The sequence below is a fragment of the Cydia strobilella genome, chromosome 7 (genome assembly GCF_947568885.1).
Source record: "Cydia strobilella chromosome 7, ilCydStro3.1, whole genome shotgun sequence".
Lineage (NCBI taxonomy): Eukaryota > Metazoa > Arthropoda > Insecta > Lepidoptera > Tortricidae > Cydia > Cydia strobilella.
Genome location: NC_086047.1, coordinates 288,379 through 313,721, shown reverse-complemented (window position 1 = coordinate 313,721; position 25,343 = coordinate 288,379). Strand labels below are relative to the sequence as shown.

At 40.6% G+C, this 25,343-nt stretch overlaps 1 protein-coding gene and 1 pseudogene across 1 annotated transcript in view; both read left to right on the top strand.

Annotated features, from left to right (window-relative positions):
• Positions 1-25,343, top strand: part of LOC134742871 (serine/arginine repetitive matrix protein 2) — a 66,556-nt gene that overhangs the window by 4,274 nt on the left and 36,939 nt on the right. The window contains exons 2-3 of the mRNA XM_063676059.1: positions 18,351-18,453; positions 24,248-24,447. Of these exons, the coding sequence (XP_063532129.1) occupies positions 18,356-18,453; positions 24,248-24,447 (298 nt within the window). The 5' untranslated portion in view covers positions 18,351-18,355. The remainder of the gene's footprint in view (positions 1-18,350; positions 18,454-24,247; positions 24,448-25,343) is intronic.
• LOC134742758 (uncharacterized) lies at positions 12,980-14,419 on the top strand (annotated as a pseudogene).

Genomic DNA, 25,343 nt, shown 5'->3' with positions numbered 1-25,343 from the left:
CTTCCTTCTTCTTTTCCTGCAACCCCCTGCTGGGGTGTAGGGCTCGAATCTTGTTTTTCCATTGACTACGGTCTTGGGCAGCTTGGGTAACCTCCTCCCACCCCATCCCCAATACACCCAGCTCTTGTTCCACAGAACGACGCCAAGTGGATTTAGGGCGACCATGTTTCCGCTATATTTTGATATAATACTATCAGTTTTTATTTTCACTTCTTGCCATGGTTACCAGGTAACTCTTTAAACTAGGTATATTTTAACAGCATTGAAATTAATCAATGAATGAATGTTTTTGTGGTAATTTTAAGCCTTTTCCATTGTAGATAGGCCATTATATGTGACGTTTTCAACCAAAAGGTACATTGTCGCTCGTCGATAAGGTTGATTCCGAATTGAAGCTATATGGAAATTGCGCCTTATTGACAACCGACAATAAGTACCCTTTTGGTTGAAAATGGCACATATATAAACCAAGCATGTTAGTAGAATGTGGAACTGTGCTACTGTTTTCTCCTCGCTAGTGGGACAGAATAACGACGAGAAATATATCCACCCATTTATCTACAAACCTGAGTCTGGAAACCTATTTAAGACAATGTCAAGTAAAACTACTAATAACAAAACTTCCGTGAGACACAGACATATTAAACATAATAATAACGGGTCACTCACGGGTCGGCGGCTCGGGGTTATTAAAAAAAAAAAAAATGTTTATTCAAAGATCTTACTTACAACTAAATACATATTTTCTTCTGCCAAACCACACAGTGGTTTGTTGGCAGACGAGGCTCCTTTGCGTTTGTGTTAGCTGTTGATATGTAACTTAACTTTATCTTAAACCTAAACTTACCTACTTAACCCTTTACTGCATGCGCAGCCTTATATGGTTGTTATGTTTTTAGCTATTAAAGTTTACTTTTAACCAAATACTTATTTTATTTTTGACATGAAGTAAGGGGTTAACTTTCCAATCTGAGCGTACAGTTTACAAATGTAATTGTAATTGAAAAAATTATTTAGGTACAAAAAAAACTGCTTATAACTTTCTATAATAAATAATGTTAGTTGAACAATTGTAATTATATATTGTAAAAGTATGTAAATGATCGTATATTACCTATATATTTGTTGTGACTTATTTTCAAATGTAATGTATTATAAGGGTAATGTATTATGGGTTATGTTTAATATGTCAAGTAAAACTTCTACCAACATAGTCCCCGTCCACAAGCAATACCTTTTTACACAAAAACAGTACAGTAGATTAAAATTTGATGAACAAATTAATGTTAAAATTTTAAAAAACCGGCCAAGTGCGAGTCGGACTCGGAGTCGGATACAAACTCTTGATAATATGATATGTGAGTAGGTATTGTATTCTTTGGTCACTATCCATTTCATGATGACTGTACTATTTAGATGACCTACTTATAGTTGTACAGTCACAAACTTTAATTGTTGATCCATCTAAGGTTCAAGCTAATTTGGTTGTCAATACCATAGAGTAACTTATACTAGAGCGGTACTGTCATAGTAAATTTTGTAACCCCAGTAAATTCACTGCCATCTGTCGACACACTTTAAAACTAAAAATGAAGATTTATAAAAATACGATAAAATGTATTTAAATATGGATAAATGATTTTTTTTATTTGCATTAATTATTTTTATGATTTTGACCCATGTTCTTCACTGATATGCGTTAAAATTGTTAAATAACAAACGAAACCGTCAACGCCATCTATACGACTGTAGGCCAAAGCTAGTAGCGCCCTCTGAACGAGAATCAAATTTTCTTGATTTTCGAGGCACGTTTTTTCCTTAGACTGTATCCATCTATTACGGAGTTATATCTATCTTTGTCAATACTAACAGTATGAAATGTTTAGTGTAAAGTAAACCCTATAAATAGCTCAACAATTAAAGTCCGTGACTGTACGTAGGATCTGAGGTTTGTGCTGGGGCCCATTTCTCGAGCGGTATTAGACTAATAATATTAGTCCTCGAACTGTCAAATCGTATGGGTAACCATGGCAATACACTAATAATATTAGACTAATACCGTTCAAGAAATGGGCCCCTGGTGTCTTTTAGTGTACAGTAGTAGTAGTAGTAGTAAACTCTTTATTGTACAAATATACACATTAAAAATTACATGGTACAAATAATAAGATGTACAAAGGCGAACTTATCCCTTTGAGGGATCTCTTCCAGTTAACCTTTGAGTAGATGAGAGGAGAAAGTGAAAAGAGGGTGACAAATGTAGCAAAATGTACAACAAGGTACCAGAAAGATAAAGGATATAAATACATACAAAATTAATAGGATACACATATAATATATTACACAAAAAGGAATGGGGAAAATACACTAAAAATTGGAAAGAAGTAGAAAAATATAAAGCAACATACAATACAAATATAGGCACATTAATCAATCAGATAACCATAGCTTCTTTAACCTCTCCTTGAACGACGCAAGCGATTGCGCCTGTCTGAGCGAAACTGGCAGCCAGTAAAACCTATCTAAAATATTTAACTCATCAGATGTGACGTTTTCAACCAAAAGGTACCACATTGTCGCTTGACGATAAGGTTGATTTCGAATTGAAGCAATATGGAAACAGCGCCTTATTGACAACCGACAATAAGTACCCTTTTGGTTGAAAATGGCACAGATCATAAGTCAAGTATTAGTAAAAATATAATTCATCCATTGTTTCCAACCTATTGACATTGAATATGTATTACAATGTCCCTATTGTAATATGCCTACTATTTACTGGTAACAATTCTGTTATTCGTGTTTTTGGCTCGCATCCAATACACGAAATATGGGATTTAAATTAACCAGTGAGCCCATGAATGTAAGAAGTGACTTAGTTTCTTACAACAACTATTACTGGGGCCCATTTCTCGAACGATATTAGACTACGTTACTAGTCTTAGTCTTAGTCCACGAACTGTGAAGTCGTAGTATGGGTTACCATGGAAACACACTAACAATCCCCCCCATCCCAGGGGCCCATATCTCGAATGGTGTTGTCTAATATTAGCGTGTGTTTTTACAAGTACTCACACTACTATTTCGTTTATAGACAGCGGAGTCTTAGTCATAGGGTCCCGTTTTTACCCTTTTGATACCGGAACCCTAAAAACTGTCATTTGCCGCTCCGATATATGTTCTTTAACCGGCTGGCCGGTTCTTTGGCCACTTTTGGCCAAATATATCGTAACATACTTTTGTAATGATGCGCACCGATACATATTGCCACTTTAGCCGTCACAATCTGTTTGATGCTGAATTGCTGTGCTATGTACATATTCTAACTAGTACTCGGAGTCCGGATCGGGCCAGTGGGCCAGCCGAGTCCCGGAAGCGGGTAGAGCGGGTACGGCCGAGCACGAGCTATTTTCGGACACCACCAGTTGAATAACCTCCAATCAACTATTCGCATTTGCCTAACAATTCGGCATTAGGGGGCCTAAAAATCTTTTCGTTATCTGGCACTATTTCGCTATTGTATCTATTACTATCCGAACGATTGAAGTGACCAAACGAATTAAGTGTTTCGCGGCTATGACGGCGTCTTTAAACTTCGAATTACAAATAAAATTAATAATTATAAAAATTATAAATATTACAATGCATTCAATGACTATTGATTTATTATGTTTTTTTATATATATTTATATACATCTTATTAATATTTATATGTCACTCCCTAAGGCCTTGGCAGAATAACAGCGTTGGAATTTGCCTCGCTTGCAAATTGCAACAATATGCTGAGACAGGGCCTCTTCCCTACTGCACACATTGCTGGACCCGTGTGTAATTTTTATGTTTTTTTATGTTTTTAATGTGTAAATAATTTAATTTTTTGTTTTGTTTTTTCTGTTTTTGTTTTTGCTATTATTTTTATATTCCCTTTTTTAAACATCTTTTTTCTTTCATTGTATTGTCCTGTGTATGTGTGCTTTATGGAATAAATGTCTTTCTTCTTCTTCTTCTTAATAATGAACGATTGTGCGACATATCGTTATTGCGATAAATGTTGATGGACAAAACGGCACCGCGATCCGCGACGAACGTTTGTTCGAAAGACCGGAATCGCGATAAAATAAACGCTTGCTCGACAAATCAATTTCGCGATAGACTGGGTGCCGTAGCCAAGTTGCCGCCTACGGAGGGAACGATTCACATCTTGGCTAGGCACCCTGTTGCTCGACAGAACGCTTGTTCTTTTTCATTGGTAAATCTTACATTTTTTGGTCAAACCACAGAATAACTAATGTCAAACCCTGCAAGCACGAAACTAGATACCGAGTAAGCAAAAGGCGAACAAACTCACTAGAGCGCGAACTAAAATCTGCCTTATCGTCCACATGTTAAGGTGTAAAATCCATTGACTATGAAAGCACAATACATACACGATAAAACTGGTAGAAGTGACTTTTACTGGCGTGTCGATCATCACACTCACATTAGGCATGAAAACGGATGTAGAACACATTTCCATACAAAGTGACCTGTTTTCAATTCTTAATTCTCGTACTTGCATCATAACTGAACCGACATTTTGACGGTCTGAAACAGTGGAAACATATAGCAAGGTACTTACTATGAATGATTCTCGGTTATAATTGTTGTTGATCTATCATCGTGTAAACACACACTATTTTAGAGATCATCTGCTGAAAACGAATAAACAAACGCAATCTAGCTCATGTAGGTAATACACAGAAATGCTCTTTTGAGACTAATATTTGCATTTCCCGGTAGGTCCTCTGTAAACAAACCGCCTTGATGCATCAATGTCATATTTTATTATCTCTGAAAACTTCTCAAAACCCTGTTAAAGGTACAGTATGTATAAGTTACTCTATGGTTTACTAAAAAGGCTAGTGCTGTACTCTGGTGGCTGAACATTGCAGTAATATCCTCAGGGTACTCGTATGCGCAAACATTTCAGAACGACATTTTCTTATGTGCCTCTACCGCTCTTCTTTATTCGATTGATAGAGAGGCAAATTGAAAAAGGAACGAATAAATTAGTTGAGTCCGTGTAGTCTAGGCTAACTTTGTATCGACTTTAACTGAACAAAGTGTGGAATTGTCACTACAACTACGTTATTGCAAAGTCCGTGCAAAGTTAGCTTGTTCCGACTCTAATACTGGCCCCAATTTCACCACGGTGACAGGTGCGACAATTGTAAAACATCAATGTTGCTGACGTCACAGGCATCCATGGGCTACGGTTACCGCTTACCATCGGGCGGGCTGTATTCCTGTTTGCCACCATCTTTGTAATATTTAAAAAAACTTTTTTATATCGGCAATAAACAGGTACGTTTATGAAGATGATGATGACAATTGTCACAAGATTTATAAGAATTTTCGGTAATTCTTGACAGGAAATAAGTTCTGTGTCGGAATTTTGCGACAAGTGTCGTGTTTCTTGTGACAATTGTCATTAGCATCGCAAAATAAGTACTTATTTATTGGCGATATAATGGAGTTTTGTTTTTATTAAAATGTTGGTGGCAAACAAGCACATAGCCCGTTCGATGGTAAGCGGTTACCGTAGCCTATGGAGGCATGTGACGTCAGTAATAGTGATTTCGACAATTGTCGCACCTGTCACCGTGGTGAAATTGGGGCCTGGTCTACCGTTGCGTTGCGATGTAACTCTTTTGTTACAAATGATCGCTACGATCGCGGAATCTAGGCCAGTTATAAGATGGGTGTCAATGTTTGTGGCGCCACGGTCACAGCACTGACGTACTTACGAGTATAACGCCACATCCAGAAAAATGCGGCGCGGGCGGCCAGCTACACTCCCGTCGCTTTAGCAAGCCGAGGCGGCAAGCCAGGTTAACGTGACCTCCGGATACTTAGTAATTGGGTTCAATCATCAGCTCATGTAACTGATTATTTTGAGTCTATAATTCGTCAGTGCTGCTTTTGGAATTAGCCCATGGCTGTAAATCGCTATAAACGACCACTCGCTTTGCAAACCGATTTGTGGTGATAATTAAACAACATATATAAGACAATTCGCATGTTAAAAGGGTTTTACTTATGGTATCAATATATTTATGATAACTTGATGTGAATCGTGAGACCCACTGCATCAAAGCAATATAAAATGCAGGAATGAGAGTCAAAAGTAGTCTATTTTATATTCTATTCTATTCATGTCTAAATATGGATTTCAATTATTACTTTAAGTAATGTAAAGCGAGGTTTAGACTACCAACATAGAGTAACTTATACTAGAGCGGTACTGTCATAGTAAATTTTGTAACCACAGTAAATTCACTGCCATCTGTCGACACACTTTTAAATAAATATTTTTATGATTTTGACCCATGTTCTTTCACTGATATGCGTAAAAATTTTTAAAAAACAAACGAAACCGTCAACGCCATCTATACGACTGACTGCATTCAAAATGTTTATCAGATACCGCAATGTAATGAAAATTGCATGCAAGTTCTTGCTAGTCTAAACCTCGCTTTAGAAACATAGGTAAAATTTATGTATTTTAACTTAAGGTTTTATATTTTTAATCATTTAACTATTTTTCTTTTATCGTAATTTAGATTCATCAATCTGTATATTCTGTATCGATTGAACATAATAACTGAACATGAATCAGCGTTCCTATTACTCGTACTTAGGTCGACCTTAGACAGAAGGCGTCCATTGGCTCTTTGGGTGGACGACATCCGGAAGATTGCGGGTCACTTCTGAATAAGATTAGCTCAGGACCGGGACAAGTGGCGTACTGGAAGAGAGGCCTATGCTCAGCAGTAGGCGATAAAGGGCTGATATGATGATGATGAAGACAGATAGCTATATATGGGATGTGAATGGGAATAACCTCAGGATATGTAGAATAACTTGTCTGCGCTATAAATACGGCGAGTACTGTCATTCCCCTAGCCGCGTGCCGCGACACCCTCGGGCCTCGGCGATTAGGGCATTTCCTTAGGCGGTACGCGTTTGGTTAAATATAATACGTACTTTCACAGTTGTGTCTGGTGTCTGGTGGGCCTAATGATGGATCAATCCTTTGATTAGACTGTCACCAACATAGAGGTTGCAAAAAAGGAATTTACAGACTCGTGTTGAGCCACAGGGCGATTAGGGTTTTCCTAGATAGTTAAAAGTACCTAGTTTGTCATACGCTCTTAACACAGTTTTGTCTGCTGTGTCTTATATCTGTATCTGTATCTTTGGAAGGTCTATATTACCTATAATAAAACGGATTATTGACAGTTTAATGCTACATAATAACCCAACCCAATACATGTACACATACTCGTATACCTGGTCTACACATTAAGTACCTACTCAATTTCTACCGATGTAGTCTTTCAAGTAAAAGTTCACTTACCTCAACGAACTAAGGCATAACAAAGGTTGTGTTTCTAGGCAGTCTATGTAGGTATAATTTCCTGTATTCCCCAGTAGCGTAGAATTTGTTACATGAGCTGTGGAAGTTCTACATATGTAACAATACTCAGTCTGCTTACTATTTTACAAACGTTTTACTTTTTAGGTAAGATATTAATGACAATAATAACATTATTGTCTGTGTCTATCTGCGCCCGGCACAAGCACGAATAACGCACGATATACCCCACATCCATCATAACTATAACACGTTACAGTTTGGTGCCGTGTACCCACGATCACTGCCTATATACTCTGTGTCGAAAGTAACTCCAACAAATTCCACGCATGATTCAGGTTTACGACTTTGATCTAGTCTTTAACGCAAGTTGCAGCCTACTTTAAATACTAATGCAACGAACACACCATTAGCATCATACGTCTCTCTCAAAGTAACTGCACCTTATACCATTGTAATAAAGTGTTTAATGTCGGACTAAAACTCATCTGAAACGTAATATAGATTCTTTTAGAAAGAGAATGTGTCGTATACAACAAGTGAACAACAACAATAAAAATTGGACGAAGCGTGTCAAAATAATATAGTACAGTCACCTGCAATAATATGTTACACAACGAAGGCCGCAAAAATATCTGATACGATTTTATTTATAGAGCCATCAAAGCGTGTCACATATTTTTGCGTCCTTCGGAGAGTAACATATTATTACAGGTGACTGTACTATATTCTTCTGACATGCTTTGTCCAGTTTGGTAAAGTAGCCTTATAATAAGAGACTTTCGAGTTAAGGAAGTGAGGGCGTGCGTGGCTAGGGGACAAGCAAGGCCCGTCTACGATTCTTTGGATTTTATGCGCGAAATGGATTCGAATACCGGTAAATGTACACTTTTTGTCGATACCTAGTTACCTACATTAGTGACCTGTGGATGCTAAGCGCCATCTCCGTAAGACGCGACCGAAGCCTTCGTATAACTACACCTACAACTCAGCCGGCAAGCTCCATTGCGTACCATGCAATCGCATCTTCAAAACCAAGTTTGGCTTCGCAAGCCACATTAGAGCGATGTTCCCGATTAAAAACGGTTGGAGGAGTCGCCGTCGTCGGACACGGCGAGGAGGACTACATATGCCTACCTTACTTAATTCATTGTGGCAAGTTGGCAAGTAGAAGCTTAAGCTCTGGGTATGGACATGGCACATGGCTCATTTATCTATGGAAATACAGTCCCTGGGGGGAAATAATGAAACTTATTAAATCTGCCAACACTGAATCACACGCAGGCGGAGCAGTGGACACAGTTATTTATCATTGTAAGCTAGTCAGTACACGGGTACAGGCCGTCTGTCTATCCGTGACCACGTAAACTCGGCGAGATGACGCAGTTCTATGCATATTTTTGTCGTAAACTTTATAATTTGGCAAAGAGTCCCGAGTTAGCCGATGGACGCGAATAGAACAATCCAAGCTGCTGAGTCACACGCTAAATGGGTTCTTATTTGTACTTTAATAAAGCCATTAGTCCTGTCTACGGTTTTACTACGAATTTACAGGGAACTAATTTCCCGCAACACGTGTCAGGCTGTCGACATGATTGTCGAGCGAAATCGTCATGGTGCGCTCATGTTTTACTCTAGAAAAGCTATGGCAAGCTAGATATATCTGTCTGAAGTCTCCACACTACATCACAGGACACACAGCATCGAACACACAGCACAGGATCCATACAGCACACGCACACACCCTCCTCCACACACAGATCCTGGACCCTGTGGATCCTGTGCACAGGTCGCACAGGATCGAAGAGCAACGGCATATTTTCGAGACAGGATATGTGGAAAGTTCAGACAGATATATCAGATAGATATATATAAGCTTGCCGTAGCTTTTCTAGAATTAAACATAATATTGTCTTCGGTTCAACATGTTGTCATATAGGTAGGTACTCTGTAATAAAACAAGGAAATCTTATTGAGTATAGGCTCGGCTTGATTATAGCAAAGATAGATATAACTCCGTAATAGATGGATACAGTCTAAGGAAAAAACGTGCCTCGAAAATCAAGAAAATTTGATTCTCGTTCAGAGGGCGCTACTAGTTTTGGCCTACAGTCGTATAGATGGCGTTGACGGTTTCGTTTGTTTTTTAACAATTTTAACGCATATCAGTGAAAGAACATGGGTCAAAATCATAAAAATAATTAATACAAATAAAAAATTTCATTTATCTATATTTAAATACATTCTATCGTATTTTTATAAATCTTAATTTTTAGTTTTAAAGTGTGTCGATAGATGGCAGTGAATTTACTGGGGTTACAAAATTTACTATGACAGTACCGCTCTAGTATAAGTTACTCTATGATTATAGTATGTTACATATCTTCCTAAAGAAAAAAAAGTACACCGATATGATGATAATATGAGAAATGAAATCTGTAAAAAACTTATTTCTTCACAAATAATACTAGTATATAGTGGCCTAGCGGTAAGAGCGTGCGACTTGCAATCTGGAGGTCGCGGGTTCAAACCCCGGCTCGTACCAATGAGTTTTTCGGAACTTATGTACGAAAAAAAATGATATATTTTGATATTTACCAGTCGCTTTTCGGTGAAGGAAAACATCGTGAGGAAACCGGACTAATCCCGACAAGGCCTAGTTCCCCCCTGGGTTGGACGGTCAGATGGCAGTCGCTTTCGTAAAAACTAGTGCCTACGCCAATTCTTGGGATTAGTTCGCCAAGCGGACCCCAGGCTCCCATGGAGCCGTGGCAAAATGCCGGGACAACGCGAGGAAGATGATGATATGTATGTTGAACTACTTGGACGGGAACCATAGTTATTTTTGTTGGTTCTTAATCCGGTAAAAATAGGGTTTTTTGTAGTTTTGGCATTTTTTTATGATTAGCGTGGTGTGACGTGACCGGTGTGGGCAATGGCAGCGATGATGGACGGCTATTTGTTTCTTCAAACAAGTGTTTCTCCATATTTCAAATGCGTCATAGGCGTCATAAATGTATGTCTTCGTACGGCTAAAGTTGACCTATTTTGTTCTATTCTTAATTTTTATTTATTTTTAACTCAATAGGTATAGGTAGTTAACAAAGTGTTTCTTGAAAAGTTGCCCGGTGCCTGAATTTTCTGACTCAGGTTCTAAAATGAGCTTAGGTTAAATAATGAGGTTAGGTTAGGCTCTTAACCCAGTTAAATTTGTCAAGATAATCTCAAATCTGTTATAACTTAAACACTCCACGGTAAAACGAGGTTTTGGGAAATGTACTTAAGTCTTTAAAGGATCAGTATATTCAGTATGTGTAGGCCGAACATGTACCATTTATTACAGTCATCATCACATATATATCACCGGGTTCCGTTTTTTTCTTACGTTACGGAACCCTAAAAATCAAAATAAAACATGGGTGTCCATATACAAGGAATTCATTAAACATGGGTGTCCATATACAAGGAATTCATTAGGGTCGGTATGTAGGGTAATATTGGCCGCCATCTTGAATATTTCACTTCTGGTCAAGATTTCGACAGGGCAACCGGCAAATACGGATTCAGCAGGGCCAAATTAGGTTATAAAACCCGGTCGCCAAAAAGTAGTTAATATGATTTGCCAGTCGACATCGACTTTCAAAAATATGACCGGACTATCCATACTAATATTTTAAATGCGAAAGTCTGTCTGTCTGTGTGTTCCCTCTTCACGCTTAAACCGCTGAATCGATTTAGATGAAATTTGGCATAGAGATAGGTCAAGTCCCTGAGAAGGACATAGGATAGTTTTTATCCCGAAAATCATCCCTTAAGAAAGTAAAAAGCGGGGTGGAATTGAGATAATTAATGAAGTGCCTGCTAATTTGTGTGCATAATATGCGCAAATTGAATGATTGCTATGAGAATTTTTCCAGGCGCTATACTTTAGCTGCTGTTACTAAGTCCACGTAGACGAAGTCGCGGGCAAAAGCTAGTTATATATAAATTTCAAATTTCTTTGACTACTAGGATGAGCCTCTACTCCAGCCGGTTCACTGTGGAACGTCGCCATACTTGTGGTTGTCATGACAATTTTCTGTTTTTCCATGATAACTTTCTATGGTGTTGACAAATAATCGTTAAATTTTCGAGGGACAATCCTATCCTAAACAGATTCCCAAGATCCTTACTAAATTCTATAGATTTTTGTTAGGCCAATAAAAAGTAAGCTCCGAAAAACAGTGAATTCTCATGTCCATCCACAAGTATGGCGTCGATCCAGGGTGCGGTTGATGTTAATCAACACATGCTGCATCTACGTAACTATCTGCACAGGGTGCCTAGCCAAGATGCCCATCGTTTGCGCTGCGACAACGAAACGCTATCTGTCGCACTAATATGGAAAAGTGATAGAGAGACAGAAAGCGTTTCGTTGTCGACTTGTCGTAGCGCATCTTATCTAGGCCCCCAGGTAGACCACATCGCGCTCCGTTGCGGCATTCGTCTGTTACGCGCTGGCTGGCCACGACCAGGGGCGTAGCTAGAGGATATGGCGCCCGGGGCAGTCACCAAATTTGCGCCCCCTGACGACTGACAAAAGTTTCCCTGCTGCTGCCTTTTGCCCATTTTGGCCCCCCCCCCTTAGATTGCGCCCGCCCCGCCCCGCTCTGCCCCCCCTAGTTACGCTACTGGCCACGACATTGCGCGATTAGCTTAAGGCGACAACCATAGATTGGAGCGAGACACAGCGATCGGACCTTTCGTTCCCACCTATAGTTGTCGCCTTAGCCTAAGCTAGTGGCGCAATGTCGTGGCCAGCGCGTTAGGAAGATTGATGTGTCTTCATTCGTGGACGTCCCCAAAACGCCTGTAAATAAACACGTCGGAGTAAACGAGGGGCAACTACTCAACTAGGCCATTACTCGGCCTAATGAAAACCGACACGCGACGGGGTGTGAGCCGCTGTCAAAAATACACGAGTGTTTATTAATGTTAGTGTTATTCTAGTCTGAAAATAATGAGTTCAATATCAATGTCGGTTACCGTAAAACCGGGTGGCTTTAGGAAAATTTGGGGTTACTTTGATTGATGTTTACCTACTGTACAAAATCTCGTATAAAAATATATTTATGGCTTAAAAACTAAAATTTCAAAGTCGCCCCTGCATTTGAAAGCCACCCCGTTTTACGGTATTTAGTTTCCGAAAAAGAGAGTGGTTCGCCGGAAGATAAAGAGCTGTATCAATCTGCAAAGAAAACTGCCAGAAGAACGGTAGCAACTGAAAAGGAAAGAGCTAACATCGATCTATACCAACGCCTGGAACTAGCAACTGACACTGACGTATACAAAATAGCTAAACATAGATATAACGATTGCAAAGACTTCAGAATTACAAAATACATTAAAAACGAAGAAGGGCTGCTACTTACAGACAACGCGGACATATGTAAAAGGTGGCATAGTTATTATAAGAAGCTACTTAACGAAGAGTTTCCTAGGTACCCAAAAGCAAGCCTACCTATCGTACAAGGACCGGCAAATGAAATTACCGTGGCCGAAGTTCGAAGAGCTATCTGGAAGATGAAAAACCATAAAGCTGTTGGACCAGATAATATACCAGCCGAACTCTGGAAATCACTAGGTGCAGATGGGGAAGTATGGCTCTGTGAACTCTTTAACAACATCCTGACCACCGATACAATGCCCGATGCCTGGCGTAAGAGTGTGTTGGTCCCATTCTACAAGAACAAGGGAGATGTCCGGGACTGTGCAAACTTTCGTGGCATCAAACTTACATCCCACACTCAAAATCTGGGAACGTGTACTCTGTGAGCGCCTTCAACCTCTAATAACGCTAACTCAAAATCAATTCGGATTCGTTGCTGGAAAAGGAACTACTGACGCAATTCATGCAATCAGACTAGTGATGGAACAAGCCCGCGATACCAAACAAAACCTATGGATAGTATTCATAGACCTCGAGAAAGCGTTCGACCACGTACCGAGAACAATAATATGGGAAGCCCTTAGAAGCCAAAATGTCCCCGAATGCTACGTGAGACTCATAATGGACATGTACAACAACGTGGAAACTTGCGTTAGAAGCCCAGCTGGTACGTCAAAGAGTTTCAATATAGAAGTAGGAGTACACCAAGGCAGCGCGCTAAGTCCCATGTTATTCAACATAACTATGAACTATTTGACATCGCATATCCAGAAACCCACACCATGGAACCTCCTTTACGCGGATGACGTGGCGCTTATCTCAAGCAACAAACTCGAAGCTGAACAAAATTTGGAACTATGGAGGAGTTGTTTAGAAGCGAACGGATTACGCATTAGCAGAACCAAAACAGAATATATGGTTTGCAACTTCAACCCCGACGAACCCATCCAACCAAATGACAAAGTAGAACTGGACGGTCAGCCTCTACCAAGAGTAAATAAGTTTAAATACTTAGGATCTGTACTAGCAGATGATGGAACTATAAACGCCGATATAGCACACAGGACGTCCACTGGCTGGAATAAATGGCGTACTTTAACAGGAGTTCTTTGCGATCCTAAAATGCCTATAAGAACGAAAGGCAAGGTCTACAGAACAGCCGTGAGACCTGTTTTACTCTACGGCAGCGAGGCATGGGCTATGAAGAAAATCCACCAACAAAAACTTCATACAACTGAAATGCGGATGCTGCGGTGGTCGGGTGGAGTTACTCTCAGGGACAAAGTGCGTAATAATTACATAAGGGGTAGTTTCAAAGTAGCGCCCATTACTGACAAACTAACCGAGTCACGGCTAAGATGGTACGGCCATGTAATCCGTAGATCCGAAGACCATGTCGTGAAAAAGTGCCTTTCCAAGGTTGTGCATGAAAGAGGGAGAGGTAGGCCGCTGACTACCTGGATGACGAATGTCCAGAGAGACATGAAGGAGCTCGGCCTAACTCCCGACGACGCTTATCAGCGGAGCAAGTGGCGCCTCAAGATTAAGAAAGCCGACCCCGCGTAACGGGAAGTGGCGAGGAGAAAGAAGAAGAAGTTTCCGAAAAAGAGGAGTATCTCAATTCGTCCACTGTTTAATTAAGTAGATTGTACGTATGATTCGCTTTTAGTTTTGATGTTGACTCTATGTTCTCTTAGTGCCAATTGCACCATCCGCACTTGACAGACTGATCGACGTTACCCGGGGCGCCTAGGCGGTTCACTATGAGACTTTCCATACAATAAAATTTAGCGAACTCTTTAACGATGACAAACAGTTTGGTGCAACCGACCCTTAGTGTTGCTGTGCCCGCTTGCACAGTGGCATTGATCGCCAGCACATCGGTGAGACAGCAATATAAACAATGTATAATTATGCGTATGCGATAGAGATAGAAAATAACCGGTCAACGTACGAAATTGTTCGTGATCAGCGTCCTTACTTTATCAGGTTGGTCGAAAAGACTTTAATACAAAGACTAGCAGTTAATTATAGGTATACTTTGTGGCGCTGAAATACGCTTTACGATTGATCACCTTCAAGATATTGCAGTCTAAGGGCGTCCGCTAGCTAGCGCGGCTGCACGGCGCGGGCGCACGCACGCGGGTGCCATTGTTAGGTAAAATCCGCCTAACGCGCACGCGTCCGCATTAGTTAAAACGTTGCTCGTACTATTTTTCTTAACCCGCTCCGTGCACCCGTGCCAGAGCTAGCGGACGCCCTAAGGCCCCTAAGTGAAGTTTGCTCTGTTCAGTCATCATCAGATATCGGAGCGGCCGAGGTGCTCAAAAATATCCGAACAAACACTCTAGCGCCTTGACAACAGAGGCGTGTTCAGATGTTTGTGAGCACCTTGGCCGCTCCGGTATATCTAATGGCGACTGTTCATACAAGGTGCGATGAAAGCAGCACGTGTTTTGAATACAAAGTAGCAATTGTCTTTCATTTGAACGGGCTCGGTGGCTGTTGTCGTTGGCGCCGAGGCGACGGTCTCATACAAATTGAAATATTACATGAACGTGGCGGTGGCAGCAAATTTTATATACATTATAGGGTAAATCGTCTATTACTGACCAAGTGGCCTCCTTACAATAACTTAAAAAGATAGATAAAACTTTATTCAACCACAACTTACAAAACTTGACACATTATACTAAAATGGCTAAAATGATAATTCTATTTATTTAAATGACACAATTCAAGTAAACCAAATAACATTCGTTCTGAAAATTTACTAGGATTGTGTGAATATTAAGCAATCTTTTTTTAGGGTTCCGTACCCAAAGGGTAAAAACAGGACCCTATTACTAAGACTCCATTGTCCGTCTTGTCTGTCTGTCATCAGGCTGTATCTCATCAACCGTGATAGCTAGACAGTTGAAATTTTCACACATGATAAATTTCTGTTGCCGCTATAACAACAAATACTAAAAAGTACGAAACCCTCGGTGGGCGAGGCCGACTCGCACTTGGCCGGTTTTTTGTATGTCACTTCGATTACTAGGGTGTATCGAACGTATTTCTGCCATGTCTGCCAGTGAACCAATATGCATACGTTATCCGTACGACTAATGTATGAATTCGAACCACTGATTATCATAATGTCACGACAGTATTGCTCGACATGCTTTGCTTCTCAAATCGGACGTTCCGCGCCGTGGCGCCTCGCACCCTTCCATCTCGAACACAAAACGTAATAACTGCCTATACGTTCCGTACATTCTTACCTCTTGGCTTTTATAAACTAATTAACATTCAACTAGTGCCAAAGAATAAATCACGAGTCTCTTGGGATGGGAGAGAAGCGTGTATCGCTTCAAGCTATCCAGGTTAACAAAGACCTCGAAAAGCTTTACAATTAAGCGAGATTAGAGAGTTGTTTTGTCCGAGATTATTAGTAGGCGATATTAATGTGTTGGGAAAAGTGGTGTCTATGCCAAGTTATAAGCGTGAGGTATGCAATGACACAGCTAACGAGCCGTGAGAGTCCTACGATGACGATGGTCGGGTGTTTTCCCGACATTTGTTTCGGTATTGCACGTTTTACCTCGGTGGCGATTCTGGAGTCAGTCAACCCATTTGCGATTCTTACGCACCGTCATATAGGTCGCCAAACCTAAAAGGCAGTTGCTCAACCAAAATTAGTGGATTGATCAACGTCACTGCAGTGAACTATGAAACTTCTCATACAAAAAGATTTAGCGAACGCTTTAACGGTGACAGACGATTTGGTGCAAGTTGCAACCGACCCTATCTTACAAGTCGCGAAATGGCATCGAAGCGCAGAATAATTAATAGTACTACCATACAGAAAATTGACTCCTTCACAAAAGTCAGATTTAGGTAAAAAATTATACCTATACTCGCCGCCTGCAAGCAAAATTGAAACTTATAACCGCGCACGAACCGTGAATCTTCTTTGTGCGCCGAAGTGGCCGGGTTATCACTTGACAAGTATTTGTACCTATACCTACTGATTTATTATTTTTAAAATAAATATGTAGGAATTACAAACGTTGATTCTGTAAACATAATTTTTTTATCCGGAGATAGTATGTCTGATTCTCACGGAAGTAGGTATGCCACAGAGCCCACAGAAGTACTTATTCCTTTGAAAATATGTCGTTCAATATAGTCCGGAATTTAAAACATGTTATTTCTGCATTCTTGTTCTTCCATTTATTCAGACATCCGTAAACAGAACAATATCTATAGATTTAGGTTTCGAAGGCATTATGTATTTTCAATTTTGCGCGAGTCGAGCCTATTGCCATACGCCTGCCCGGGAGGCGCGCCGGCCAAATGTACCTACACAGCGAAGTGACACCCCCCTGATCGGAGTTTCAAATCAGTCTGAACAAAGAGGATATAATAAGATAGAGTGGTCATAGTAAATTTTGTAACCATTGTAAATTCACGGCCATCTATCGACATACTTTAAAACTAAAAATGAAGATTTATAAAAATACGTTAAAATGTATTTAAATATGGATAAATGATTTTTTTATTTGCAATTATTATTTTTATATGATTTTGACCCATGTTCTTTCACAGATATGCGTTAAAATTATAAATAACAAACGAAACCGTCAACGCGCTCTATACGAATGTAGGCCAAAGCTAGTGGCGCCATCTGATCGAGAATCACATTTTCTTGATTTTCGAGGCACGTTTTTTCCTTAGACTGTATTCATCTATTACGGAGTTATATCTATCTTTGGTCTGAATAAAGATCAAATTATTGAGCATCAAACTTGGAAAAGTTGACTGTAAGTATATTATTGTTGTTAACACGACTTTCCCGCAAATGACAACGTTACGTTTTCGCGCGTTGCGTTGCGTGGTCTGGCCCTAATCTAATCGCAAATCGGCCATAACATTGGAACACGAATAATAATTACACGTGACATCACTTTGGAAAAGTCAGTGAAATTCTTTAATTAATGGGAAAATGAAACTGATTAGAAAATGCCACTTTTGATCTCGTTTTCACAACATTTACGGTAGGTAACTTTATTAACATCTCGCTCGTACTTAAATAATTGGTTCGGGGCTGCGGGCGAGATGCGCTGCGAATGTTATCAAATTACATCAATTTGTCACTAAACTTGAAACATGTCCAATAAACACTTTTAAATCTTTTAATGACTCGTCTCAATTTCTATAAATAATGGATGCCGCCTAGCGGTTGCTTAAAGGACAAGTGCCGAAGATGATCATTCTCCGAAATAAACCGCACTGACAGTAGGGGCCTAGCAAAGATGGCAATCGTTGATAGAAAACGCCAATCAATACCTAAACAATGTATGAAAATAATCACGTGACTTTTCGTAACATCTGTCATCACACTACATTTTTACTTTGCGTTCGGAGTTTGTCGATATACGATTGTCAACTTGACTAAGGCCCTAGTTATACCTATCCATCTCCAAATCCCCATTATTGAGTTGTTCTTCGTTGTTGCAGTCACAATGGTGGTGGGAGAGAACAAGCGGTCCAACATCATGGACGGCATCGAGAACACGGGTGACGTCCGTCTGCACGACCACCGGTTGCGGCTCAAACAGAGGTAAAGCTCCTGTTACACGTTGTTGCAGTCACGATGGTGGTGGAGAATGGAGAACAAGCGGTCCAACATCATGGACGGCATCGAGAACACGGGTGACGTCCGTCTGCACGACCACCGGCTGCGGCTCAAATAGAGGTAAAGCTCTTGTTACTCGTTGTTGCAGTCACGATGGTGGTGGAGAACAAGCGGTCCAACATCATAGACGGCATCGAGAACACGGGTGACGTCCGTCTGCACGACCACCGGCTGCGGCTCAAACAGAGGTAAAGCTGTTGTTACTCGTTGTTGCAGTCACGATGGTGGTGGAGAATGGAGAACAAGCGGTCCAACATCATGGACGGCATCGAGAACACGGGTGACGTCCGTCTGCACGACCACCGGCTGCGGCTCAAACAGAGGTAAAGCTCTTGTTACTCGTTGTTGCAGTCACGATGGTGGTGGAGAACAAGCGGTCCAACATCATAGACGGCATCGAGAACACGGGTGACGTCCGTCTGCACGACCACCGGCTGCGGCTCAAACAGAGGTGAAGCTCTTGTTACTCGTTGTTGCAGTCACGATGGTGGTGGAGAACAAGCGGTCCAACATCATGGACGGCATCGAGAACACGGGTGACGTCCGTCTGCACGACCACCGGCTGCGGCTCAAACAGAGGTAAAGCTGTTGTTACACGTTGTTGCAGTCACGATGGTGGTGGAGAATGGAGAACAAGCGGTCCAACATCATGGACGGCATCGAGAACACGGGTGACGTCCGTCTGCACGACCACCGGCTGCGGCTCAAACAGAGGTAAAGCTCTTGTTACTCGTTGTTGCAGTCACGATGGTGGTGGAGAACAAGCGGTCCAACATCATGGATGGCATCGAGAATATGGGTGACGTCCATCTGCACGACCACCGGCTGCGGCTCAACCAGAGGTAAAGCTCTTGTTACAAGTTGTTGCAGTCACGATGGTGGTGGAGAACAAGCGGTCCGACATCATGGACGGCATCGAGAACACGGATGACATCCGTCTGCACGACCACCGGTTGCGGCTCAAACAGAGGTAAAGCTCTTGTTACACGTTGTTGCAGTCACGATTGTGGTGGAGAAAAAGCGGTCCAACATCATGGACGGCATCGAGAACACGGGTGACGTCCTGACGTTGCTCGACCAGCGGCTGCGGAGCTAATAGAGGTAAAGCTCCTTTATGCTGATTTTATAAGACAGACTATACTGAAAAGCCAAAAGCCGCTATAGGAAGGCGCCATCGCCGCTGTCGTTCACACAGCGAATAGAAGTCTCGAAGCCATAAAAATGATAATACTATTCTATTTTATTGTTTCGATACATTTTTTATGAGCAGTTGAGCACAGAACGACATCGTCTAGGTTTTGTTAGGTCATTCACATTTATACGTGGGTTGAGTTGACGTAGCAACACCCAGCATTCACTTGCGCAAGTGTTTGTTAAATATAGCTACTTTATAGATTTCAGCTAAAGTTTCTTCCAAGTCATAATTATTTTTTAAAGTCATCACTGTCTCGGTTACTTGACTTGAATTTGAAAGGAATGAAATCACATGAAATGTAGAGAATTTCTTAAATAAAAAAGACAGTTATTGGCAGGCAACAAAGGCCCATATGTAAGATGGTTGGGTTGAAGGTGTTATCCTTGTCCCTCATCAAATCCGTAAGATACGATTTTTTTATGCTGGGATACAATTGTAGGAGGGTGCGTAAACTGTGAACTTGTAAAGGGTAGCGACAGCACATTTAAAAAGTTTTAATATTGAGTTCTTAATCTTAATTAGCGTTAAGGCGACAAGGTAACTACTTACCAACAGTCAAAAGAGCGCCTGCACTGTTTGGACAGCACCACCTTAAAAAGGCGTTAAGTATTAATTCAAAATCCATTCAGACCATGGTCTGATCGGATCCTCCTTCGATATACCTGATACGTCATGACGTATGAGGTATATCGAAGGAGGATCCGATCAACAGATCAATTATTAGCCTGTCATCCGATTTATTGGGAGAACGTGATGATGTTCTATTTGCCTACATTTTTAGGGTTCCGTACCCAAAGGGTAAAAACGGGACCCTATTATTAAGACTCCGCTGTCCGTCTGTCTGTCACCAGGCAAAAAAGTACGGAACCCTTGGTGCGTGAGTCCGACTCGTACTTGGCCTGTTTTTATTGCCTTGTCGTAACAGGCTCACTGTAACAATCCACGCTTATTGTTGAAATACCATCCAAGATAATGTTGAAAGTGAGTGGCCCGTCCTACGCTCGAACGCCCGTGGGCGTAAAGGTTGTTGTTACTGCCTACGTCACCGTGCGTCATCGATATCCGACATTCTAATATTCGTCATCGGTTTCCGTTAATGTTTCGTACCACTTAACGGCAGTTTGTATGTCCCTGACATATTATTTAGAGAATATTCTTTTGTCTAAACTACGAGTCCTACGACCATCCCACTAACCCGGGGACCCGGGGGTTAACCGGTTAAACCGTTAACCCGCTGTCAAATTGTACTGGTAACCATGGTAACTCCAGGTTTAACCGGTTAAATCCGGGTTAGTGAATGGAGCAAGTGGCCCTAAGTGATATAAATATATGAAATCCGATGTGAAGCCCCGTAGCTATTCGCACTTGCTTGGGTTCAAGGCTGAAAATAGACCGGGGAATGTGTCTGTCGGCACATCTCGAGGTCGCAGCTTAAGCGAGACACTTGTACAAGTTGTACATGGCATGTTTGACCAGGGCCACTCGAAATAGGCTAGTTTAAACAGTTTTACGGAAAAACAAAAAACAATGTCTAACGTCAAAATATTTAGATCACTACGATTTTACTCACTATTATTTTTAGTCGCTTTTGGCGACATCGACATGTTTCGAACTCTTCGGGAGTCCCTCCTCAGGCACGAGTGTCCGCGGCGGCTCTACTTCGTCCGAAGAGTCCGAAACATGTCGCCAAAAGTGGCCAAAAGCGACTAAAAATAAACCGTAGTGATTTAAATATTTTGAAATATGTCTCACGATAGTTTAATTTCGATAATGTCTTAACGTCATTTCGTACATTCAATGATTTTAAGTTAGGTTGGAACTTAGCCACAACTCATTAAAAAATCTAATAACGCCAGTGTGACGTCACGCGATACGTAGCTCTAAAGCCCCTTTTAGACAATTCAAGAAGTTGCACGCGATTTTCGTTACATGGTCGACTAACTGAATTCATTGTAGGTACTCGGTAGATACTGAGATGATAGCAATGTATCTAATATTGCATGCAAGTTCTTGAACCGTCTAGATGTGGTTTTATCAACCTCAAAGTAAAACTTAAACGTAAATAAAAGTAACAAACAGCCTAAGTTGCTTTGGCACTTATTATTATTAGTGTGGTATTATATTATTTATTAGTGTGGAACTTTGTAGGCGAACCTTAATCTCCTTCCATAATCTGCGAGTAAACGACTCAGATATCAAAGTTCAACCGTGATTATTTGCCTTCTATCTGTTTCCATAGTGTATTAGTTCCGCAAGCAAATAGTGCCGATTTCCCGCTATCGATCAACTCCCACGCGCACTTCACTTTAACATTAAGGCTCTGTCACATTGACTATTTCTTCCAAATCTACCGACTTTCCTTTACGACCTTCAAGAAAAGAGCGTCTTAAAGGCCGGCAACGCACTTATAACCTGGTGTGGACACCCTTGGGCGACGACAATTGCTTACCATAAGGCGATTCATTTCATCTGCTCGACTGCCTCCTGTATCATAAAATATCACATCGAAGTACCTTCTTGTGGAACAGCCCTTGAGACCGTATGTTAATCTGTCGCGACGATAGCTGCTTGCAATTACAGACCAATAGTAGTAGAAGTAGTAGTAGTCATCACTTTATTGTACACAGGTTTACAAAAATAAATTACAGTAATGGAAGTACAAAGGCGAACTTATCCCTATAAGGGATCTCTTCCACTAACCTTCGAGTACATGAGTGGAAAACTATAGCCAGGTCAGATAGACAAACTTACAGGATATTTATCAGTACGGTTTTTACTCACTATTATTTTTAGTCGCTTTTGGCGACATGTTTCGGATTCTTTGGGAATCCATCCTCAGGCACGAGTGTCCGCGGCGGGTGTACGTCGTGCACTGTAAATTATATACACATTATATACACATGTAAATTATTCTCTAGAGCCATGGATACCCGATCATCTTTGTTCTGCCGCGGCCTCGCGGTTTCTAGTATGTAGACCTATTTATCCCTATTTATTATGTTTTAAATAGATTCAAAGATTCAAAGATTTATTTGTTCAACATAGGTAAGTTACAAGATGTTAAATACATATTTCAGTATCACTATGTCGTGCCTATTGGCATACAAATTCAATAAAAATACACGCTAATCATAATATCACAGAAAACAATAATAGTCAAAACAGGGTTATGTCATGCAGTAAATCTTAATTAGGTAATTCAGTCAAAAATTCTATAATAGAGTAATATGCTTTCTCGGTAAGAAAAGCTTTTAGGTTTTTTTAAAAAACATTATTCTTGTTTTTACATGCAATTATATTCGCCGGTAACTTGTTATATATTTTGTGAGCCATTCCAAGTATACTTTTTTGTAGAAGTGCCGTTTTATTTGGTACTTTTTGCATAGACTTTAGTTTGTTTTGAAGGCGTTCGCTTTTAAACTTACTAAATAGGCTGTGGTTTGTATTTACAAAATTGGCCATTTCGTATATATACAAACATGGCAATGTAAGAATTTTGAGACTCTTGAAAAATGGTTTACATGGCTCACTTTCTTGGACACCGCAAATTGTTCGTATGCATTTCTTCTGAGCCTTAAATACAAATTCTTTATTGGTGGAGTTTCCCCAAAAAAGGATACCATATCTTAAATTAGATGTGACATAAGCATGATAGGCGGTTAAAAGTGTCGATTCGTTTGCGATTTTTTTCAAATTGTACAACGCGTATGAATATTTACTTAATTTATTACATATATTGTCAGTTTGTGTTTTCCATGTCAACTTATTATCTATACTTAATCCTAGAAATTTCGTTATGTCCGTTTCATTCACTTTATGTCCCTTATAAACTATGTTTAAACTAGTAGATTTGGTTCTTTGCTTAAATGTCATAATATTTGTTTTGTCCAGGTTTATTCTAAGATTATTGTTATCAAGCCATTCTATAATAGTTTCTAAGGTATTATTTATGTCAGTTTCATATGATTCTATATTTTGTCCAGAAAAAATAATGGTGCTATCATCTGCAAAGAGCAGCTAGAACGGCGGAACTAGTGTGAAATGGCCTTTGTCAACACTGAAAAGTTATGTGAAGTGCCTCTATTCCTGCAGCTAGCTCATAATGCTGCCAGTGATAGCGATTAATCACTTTGGACAATTGCCGTGACGCCGACCTTCGATAGAACATGAACCCGACTGAACGTGCCAAATAACGCATTTTCCTATGAAGTATGTGATGTACTATTCTGTAGTCATAAATACCTATCAAGTCAGGGTTCTTAAAAAACTTGATTTATTTTTATGCTCGCCAAGTTTAGTTTCTATTTCCTAATCTATAGTTAGTGTATTTTTTTAAGGCGTGACTGTAACTGTGTACAAAACTGATATTGGATTTGATTACATATAATATATACTGCTATGTAAGACAAAGGCACTTATTAAGTTTTTGAACAACAACTGCTTGCTAGCGTAATGTTAAACTTCAAGGAAATATTCCAATACCGATTTCAGAATGCTTTCTCACAAGAATAATGTACATTTCAGATTCGACATAGTCCGAAAACTCGGACAGGGCACGTACGGCAAGGTCCAGCTGGGCATCAACAAGAAAACGGGGCAGGAGGTCGCCATCAAGACCATAAAGAAGTGCAAGATCGAGTCGGAGGCGGACCTGGTGCGCATCCGGCGGGAGGTGCAGATCATGTCGTCCGTGCGGCATCCCAACATTGTACATATTTATGAAGGTAACTAATGTGAGGAAGAACTTGGAGGTGGAAGAACTGGTGGGCGAGCCCAACATCATCGGCGAGAGCAAGGCTGCTCGGCTTCGCTGGCTCGGCCACGTGGAGAGGATGGGAGAGGATCGTGCGGCCAAGAGAGCTTATCTGGGGCGACTAACTGGGAGACGTCCGGTCGGAAGGCCTAGGTACCGGTGGATCGAGGAAGGACCTATGTGACATCCAGGCGACTGAATGGCGCCGGATCGCACAGGATAGGAACGAATGGCGAAACCTAGTATCGGAGGCCAAGATCCACTTCGGGTCGCTGAGCCAGCGAAGTAAGTAAGTAAGTAGTAAGTAAGTATGAAGGCCACTTGACTCACTAACGACGCTAGGCGCCTGTTCACCGACTCGACAGGTCACCTGACAATGTTGATCGAGTCCGGGGACTCGAGTACCCACTGGGCCAGACAGGTCGACGATGGACGATATTGAGCAGGCATAGAACGTACGCCGGCCTTATTTTTTACGTTGGGAAAATACGTTAATGCGTATTTAGACTAATGTTTTAGTTTGACCTGTTAATTTAATTAAATTTGGGGTATTTATAAATTATGGGACAAAGTTACCTATGTCTATAACTTGCTATGTTGTCAATTATATCAGACCTAATTTCTACAGGAATTTCTAGTTCTTAAATGTATATTTCTTGTTATTATTCTGTCCCGTTTGCCAGGTGACAAAAGTAGCACAACTTGTTAGCATAAATGTTGAACTTTGTTCTACTAAGATGGCTCACTATGGAAAGAGCTTATGACTGCCATATATTTTTTTAATTTGAATACTAAAAAACCCAGGTTTTAAGAGTGACCCAGGAGACCGTAATGCCATGGTTACGGTGACTAGTGACAAGAAAAAGT